Source organism: Pollachius pollachius (assembly GCF_949987615.1).
Source record: "Pollachius pollachius genome assembly, chromosome: 8".
In the NCBI taxonomy this organism is placed as follows: Eukaryota; Metazoa; Chordata; class Actinopteri; order Gadiformes; family Gadidae; genus Pollachius; species Pollachius pollachius.
The window spans coordinates 25173392-25180891 of NC_136941.1; the positions used below are offsets into that span (position 1 = coordinate 25173392).

Below are 7500 nucleotides of genomic sequence, written 5' to 3' on the forward strand. Positions count from 1 at the left end.
ATGCTTGCACCAAAGATGCCCACCGGCGATTCCTCACCGCGAGCCTTCAGGGGTGAGTCTGGCAGGGGGGGGGCTCTCGTTCGTAAGGGTTTCCTTCCCGCGTACTGTGCTGCCTATGAGCTGGTGGGAGTATGGACGGCCCTAAAGCCAGATGTGTGTTTCACCCCCCCCCCCCCCTCCACAGCCAAGCCCTCCGTCCCCAAGTCCCTGTCCCCCAGCCTCTGTCTCCATGGTTACGGCAAAGGGGCCCCAGCCTACGACTACGCCCACGACGCCGAGGCGGCGCACATGGCCGCCACTGCCATCCTCAACCTGTCCACGCGCTGCTGGGAGAAACCGGAGAACCTCAGCACCAAGCCCGATAACAAGGTACCTAGGGCCCCCGCACGTTGATCTGTTTGACGAGGTACCCAGGGGCCCCTGGTTAAACAAGGCACCCAGGGGCCCCCTAAGACATGAACATCAGAGGTTAGTCATGCCAAAATGAATCTTGACGTTCAGACAACCACATTAAAAGACATACACAACCAAACACTTAAATATCCCCCAGCCACAGAGTGACTCTGTGGGCACAGAGTGACTCTGTGGCTGGGGCCGGCCTCATCGTCCAGAGATCCTTCCGTGCGGAGGCGTCGTGCAAACGACACATTTGTTGAACGAGGGAGGACTATTAAAACCGTAGTGAAGTCATACGAAAGATATATTTACTGCAAAAAATACTGCAGCCTTTTTGTCACTTCAACTGTTCTGTCAATATAGCAACAACTATTCCTCTTCCCCAGGTGCTGTGGAAATAGAGATTGTATTAACTGATTGTATTGCAGATTGAACCTTGGAAGCCAAGCTGAGGGAGATTAGAGGAGAGTGAAAGAGAGAGAGGGAGATAGAGAGAGAGACAGAGAGAGAGAGAGAGAGTGTGAGAGAGAGAGAGATACAGAGGGAGAGGGAGAGAGAGAGCGAGAGAGAGTGAGAGAGAGAGAGAGACAGAGAGAGAGAGAGATAAGTAGAGCGGGAGAGAGACAGAGACAGAGAGAGAGAGATAAGTAGAGGAGGACAGAGACAGAGACACAGAGGGAGAGAGAGAGAGAGGGAGCAGAGAGAGAGAGAGACAGAAAGACAGAAACAGAGAGACAAAGACAGAGAAAGAGAAGGACAGAGTTTGTGAGCTTAAATAAAGGACAGAAATGTTGTTTTCTACCTGGGTCTCATCGCCCTCTCCTCCTGTGTGCCCCTCTCTCCCACCAGCCCTCTGTCTGAATACATCATAAGGGACACATTGGTGTTGAGGCGCGGTTGCATCACCTCTCACACTCCCTTCTTCATCTTTCTCTTCCCTCACGCTTTCTGTGTTTTGTTATTAAATTTGGCCAACCGCCATTTCCCCTGGACTCCTTTTACTCCAGTTAGCCTTCCTGCCATTATCTGTTGGACAGAAATCAACCTCTCCCTCTCCCTCCCATTCACCCTCTCTCTCTCCCACTCTCTTTCAGTCCTCCCTCTCTCTTAAGCTGTCTCTCCACATTTTCCTGTTACTTTCTATGTTTCACTGTTTTAATATGCTCGTCTCTGTAAAAACCTTTCTCTCTATCTCTCTCTCTCTCTTCGCCTCTCTCTTTGCCTCTCTCCCTCTCTCTCTCTCTCTCTTTTATTTTCCCTCTGTGTGCACAGGAGGAGTAATTGAAGCACAGCTTACCCCCACATTGTGATTTTTAAAAGCCTTTTTGCCTCACAGAGTTCAAGAGAGAGAGAGACGGAGACTGACTGCTTTATAATTTTTTCGATTTCCTGACACAATTTTAAGAGAATATAAAAGAGGCAAAGCTGGATATATCTGGCAGCATGTTGATCCACAGGGCGAATACACGCCTGGGCTTAGCAGAACATCAACATGTCAGAGCTCATTTACAAGTCAACATCAAACATCACATTACATATTAAAACACTGGGCTAATCAACCAGAGGGGGGAGACGTTTTCCTGGGATCTGTTCCCAGTTCTCACTTCCACCGTTTCAGCCTTTTTTTTCTCTCATCACATAAGAACGCCATTTTGATTTGAATACTGCTGTTCCTCACTCCTCGCTCTACATCCATTCACACACCGGGCCGGTGGTACACTAGATTGGACTTCTTGGCTATCGGACATAGAAGATTATTTCCAACATGCTTTGCAAAGGAAGGCCCTCATCAAGCTGATTCTTGCTTGTGTGCTGTGATCACAAAGAGGCCTGATTGGGTCCACATAGACTGCTGCTGTTTCTTTCATGTGCCTTTCTAAGAGTGTGTAGCACCCTATCATAGGCACTAAACTAGCAGACAAATATATCTTGTCAAGGAAAGCATTGAAGGAAGATGTAGCCACTATAAACCAATGTTTACAAGGTTAAATATACTTTTTGATTTCTAACTTTAGAGTTGCAACGTCACAAAGTACCACATTTTTCTATAGAGTATATGCACCACAATGCAACACAACTACCCTCAAGAGGGTGATTAGACTTCTTTGGCGGGGATGCTGAGGTTCATCAGCATACAGAACGACAGGAACCGTTCATCATTACACATAGCGTCCCATAGCGTCATGGCTTATCGTCCTGTGCCATTGTGTCTTACAGTAGACAACGACAGGTGTCCAGTATTATTTCAGAACGACAGTATCTTCTGTGCCGGGGCTTGCTGCAGGCTACCCTCCCCACGGCCCCCTGAATGGAGACCTGATGGGTCGGTGGAAGTGAGGCTGAGCCCTCCCTTACCCCTCTCCCTTCTCTCCAGGAGACGGACATCGAGGTGGACGAGAACGGCACGCTGGACCTGAGCATGAAGAAGGCCATCAAGCGGGAGGGCAGCCTGTCGGGGGCCAGCCCCGGGGTCCGCTCCCCGGGGCCCTCCTCAAGCGCATCCTCCTCTTCCCCCCATCACCACGGCGACGGCAGCGGGATGACGTCGCCGCGCCTTGGCCACGCCTACAAGCAGGAGGAGTGGGAGGGGCCGCTGGACTACACCAAGCCCAACCGCCGGCGGGAGGAGGACATGGACGAGGTCAGGGAGCAGAGAGACACCGTCCGTCCGTCTGTCTGTCTGTCTGTCCGTCTGTCTGTCTGTCTGTCTGTCTGTCTGTCTGTCTGTCTGTCTGTCTGTGGGGGGACACTCAGGGCAGTGCACTGTCTGTCTGTCTGTCTGTCTGTCTGTCTGTCCGTCTGTCTGTCTGTCTGTCTGTCTGTCTGTCTGTCTGTCTGTGGGGGGACACTCAGGGCAGTGCACTGTCTGTCTGTCTGTCTGTCTGTCTGTCTGTCTGTCCGTCTGTCTGTCTGTCTGTCTGTCTGTCTGTCTGTCTGTCTGTGGGGGGACACTGAGGGCAGTGTACTGTCTGTCTGTCTGTCTCTGGGGGGCAGTGTACTGTATGTCTGTCTGTCTGTCTGTCTGTCTGTCTGTCTCTGGGGGGACACTGAGGGCAGTACACTGTGCTGTCTGTCTGTCTGTCTCTGGGGGGCAGTGTACTGTCTGTCTGTCTGTCTGTCTGTCTGTCTGTCTGTCTGTCTGTCAGGGACAGGGACACTTAGGGTAGGGGTTCATTACAGTGCGCTATCTCAAAACCTATCAGGAGACAAACAGCTACCTCTGGGCTGGGATGAGCTTGTTTGAGGTTGTTTTTTTCTGTCTTTTCCACAAACTTTTTGCAGCCTGCTTCCCAATTATTTGAGTTGTGTTTTCATCATTAATTCAGGGGAGAGTGGGAGCCCTGCTCTCTTTACTGGGAGGTGTATTGTTCTGTTAAACGTGCCATGTGCACATCAGAGTGCGTGTCAGGTATATTGCACCATCCCGGCTTTGGCACATATGCAAATTTCTCACTCCTTTGAACTTTTCAAAAGAAACACAAAGGGCCATGAATGTTAATTTTTGATGAGTCCACTCGCCGGGTTTGGAAGCAGCACTTGCCTACAAAGAGTAACGCAGAAGAGGAATAGAAAAGGAAAGAATAATTGTGTATTGTTCATTTTACTCAGAAATGCAGAGGCTGCATTTAGTAAACAACAAGGTAATGAAAAAGTATTCTCTGAACCAAAACATCATTTAAAAATAAACCCAAACCACACAAACAGCACTTTGCACGTTATTCAAAGAACCACACACACACACACACACATGCACGCACGCACACACACAGTCCAATGACTATTTCTGATGGTTTTTTTATTTTCAGATCGAGCACACCGGTCAGTCATTTGCGTCGTCCGACCAGGAGGACTGTGACATGATGCAAGAGGGCCATGAGGACAGGAAGTACCCGGGAGAGGTCACCAGCCCAAACTACAAGGTCAAGTTCCCTGCCAAGGACGCCAAGAAAGACCTGCTCTTGTAAGCGAACCTCAAAGAGGGGCAGATTAACGCTCGGACCGGCTGAGATCGAATTGCCCTTGGACGCTCAACCTTACCCGTCATCTCTCTCTTCCTTCCCTGACCTCCTTGTCTCCTCCACTCATTTCATCGACTCCAGATGCCCCACACCTGGCTGCGACGGCAGTGGTCACATCACGGGGAACTACGCGTCCCATCGCAGGTAGACCCTCGCATGCCTTTGGTCTCAGGGCTTTTTATTTGGTCCCCAGAGGCAATAAGAGAACGTGGGCAACAGGAAGCGAGGTCGATCAATGACTTTGATATGCATCAGTAATTTAAGGCCTTTGCCTGCAGTTTTGCTCTTCCTAAATGACCTTGGTATGCCTTGCATTCTTGATTTTCCTTCACTCACGACTCTTTTTTCCCACCCTCTCTCTCTCTCTCTGTCTCTCTCTCTCTCTCTCCCCCCCCTCTCTCTCTCTCTCTCTCTCTCTCTCCCCCCCCTCTCTCTCTCTCTCTCTCTCTCCCTCTCTCTCTCTGTCTCTCTCTCTTCCTCTCTCTCTCTCTCTTCTCCCCCTCTCTCTCTCTCTCTCTCTCTCTCTCTCTCCCTCTCTCTCTCTCTCTCTCTCTCTCCCTCTCTCTCTCTCTCTCTCTCGCTCTTATTCTTCTCAATCCTCTTGCACCGGCGCCCTCACTTTCTCTTTACTTTCATCTTGGGCCTCTGTACCTCCCCCCTCCTCCTCCCTGCTCCCCCCCCCCTTTTCTCCTTCAGTCTATCTGGGTGTCCTCTCGCTGATAAGAGCCTTCGCTCCCTCATGGCGGCCCACACTGCTGAGCTCAAGTATGTCTTCCTTTAACTTGACTTGCCCTTTCCTGCACTTGCCCCCTTTCATGTGCTCTCGTAACACACTGACACTGCCCCTCACTGGCTCACTGACGTGGCGATGCTGCCCTCCGTGCTGCTGTGTTCTTCACGGTTTCCTGCTCTCTATCTCGCACACCCTCCAATGTATTCAACATGTGTTTTAGGTCCCAGCCGACGCGTGGCTCGTCAGTACCTTTTGTGATGTTGTTACCTTGTACAATTGTAGCCATACTTTCCTTCGCAACATTTTTGCTTCGATGGCGGCGACAGGCTCAGGAGAGAGGAACTCTGAGAGAGAGACGGGACATGTTTGGATCATTTAGAACGCCCGCATAATATCATTCATTAGTATATGCTACACCTGAACCTCCTAAGATGGTGCAATTTCATTGGTTTCCTATCTCGGGATATTGGGCAACATCCCATGATTGAGATCTCAAACTCAGGATATTGCGTGGCGGTCGTCTTGTCACGCTAATAAAAACAAATAAACCGCTAATAAAAACAATTAAATCCCGGCACAAAGTGTTATCTTGTTTATTTTTGGAGTGTCACCTCAGGCTCTGTGAATAGTGTACTGTATTACTATTCACTTCGCCTTTGGCGAATAATTGTTAATTAGTGTTGAAGATGAAGCTATAAACCTTCTATAAGCCGTACTGGTTGCTTACTCTCTAAAGTCTAACCTCTTGACCCCAGATGTCCGACACCTGGGTGTGATGGATCAGGTCATATCACCGGAAACTACTCCTCTCATAGAAGGTAACACACACACACACACACACACATACACACACATACACTCACGTACACACACGCACACACACACACCCACATGCACACACACACATAAACACACACGCACGCACGCACGGATGCACGCACGCACGCACACGCACGCACACACACACACGCACGCACGCACAGACTATATTTGAAAAGATCAATAATAATACTGATATACTGAGCTCACACAGTGCATACACATACACCCACGGGTAGAGAAGTCTAGAGACAGGTCATGTCGGCATTAGACGGGGGCCACACAAACACACTATTTTTGAACCTTTCTATTACATAGTTTCTGGACATATTTGGCAGCTTTGTGCTAATTGCCATTCAAATAGACTTTACTCCTACTGGAGTTTTAACAGCTAATTGGCTTTGTCGTTGATGCTCTTTTTCTGACCTCTTTTGGAACTCTTTGCAAAGCTTACTTCCCTTTAGTTGTTTCTCTCTTTATGTGTATAAAGATATAAAGTCATGTCCAACGTTGGTACTTTGGACCGGCGGGGGCCGAACTCAGGTGACATCTTGTTGAAGGTCTTTTCCCGCCCTATGTTATCAACTCCATACTCTCTGTTTTCAGTCTGTCTGGGTGCCCGCGTGCCAAGAAAAGTGGAATTAAAACATCTCCTACCAAGGACAACCAGGAGGACATCGAGCTCTTAAAGTTCGTACCGCTCAGAAAAGCCTTAATGCCAGCTTTTAGTACAACTAATGGGACAAGTAAAAAGATCAAAAGTGCAATCAATGAAACCAACAGGGACAGTCATCCGTGAGCCATAGACGGCACTAGTGGTGACCGAATCCCTCAATAAGTCACCTGTTCATGGGATGGTACACTCTCTACATGCTGACTCCATCGACCTCAGTTCATGGTAGAGTAATGCAGCTTAGATTGCCAATACATCAGACATATATGTGCTACATCTTGTGTTTGCACCATTAAAATCAAAAGCATTGTGTCTTCTTCTGTCCTGATAATAGCTTGGTTAACAGCTTGCGCGTCATTGATGTTGTTTAACATGGGTTTCAGAGAAAACCTTGTTATGTGTCAGTAGCATTGTTGCATTATTGTAATTCTCATGAAACTATGAAAGCTACGGTATAAAATGCTTAGCTAAAAGGGCCTTATACTTATCTGTGTCATGCATCTTCTCAGTAGGTTCTTCTGTAATGTGTTTACATAGTATTCATTCAACCATTTGCACCATTGGATCTCCTCCTCCTCCTCCTCCTCCTCCTCACCTCCACCTCCTCCTCCTCCTCACCTCCATCCCCTCCCCGTAGCCCCCACCTCTAACCCTCTCCTCCTCCTCCTCCTCCTCCTCCTCCTCCTCCTCCCTCTCCTCCTCCTCCTCACCTCCACCTCCTCCCTGGATCCCCCCCTCTAACCCTCTCCTCCTCCTCCTCCTCCTCCTCCCTGGATCCCCCCCTCTAACCCTCTCCCTCTCCTCCTCCTCCTCACCCCCCTCCCCTCCCTGGATCCCCCCCACCTCTAACCCTCTCCTCC

General features: G+C 49.3%; 1 protein-coding gene across 1 annotated transcript in view; it reads left to right on the top strand.

Annotated features, from left to right (window-relative positions):
• Nucleotides 1-7500, top strand: part of myt1b (myelin transcription factor 1b) — a gene marked incomplete at both ends in the record, with an annotated part of 17930 nt that overhangs the window by 7278 nt on the left and 3152 nt on the right. Inside the window, 7 exons of the mRNA XM_079741745.1 lie at nt 1-52; nt 185-369; nt 2771-3037; nt 4203-4357; nt 4497-4559; nt 5112-5180; nt 5904-5966. The exon at nt 1-52 is cut by the window's left edge and continues 163 nt beyond it. Of these exons, the coding sequence (XP_079597871.1) occupies nt 1-52; nt 185-369; nt 2771-3037; nt 4203-4357; nt 4497-4559; nt 5112-5180; nt 5904-5966 (854 nt within the window). The remainder of the gene's footprint in view (nt 53-184; nt 370-2770; nt 3038-4202; nt 4358-4496; nt 4560-5111; nt 5181-5903; nt 5967-7500) is intronic.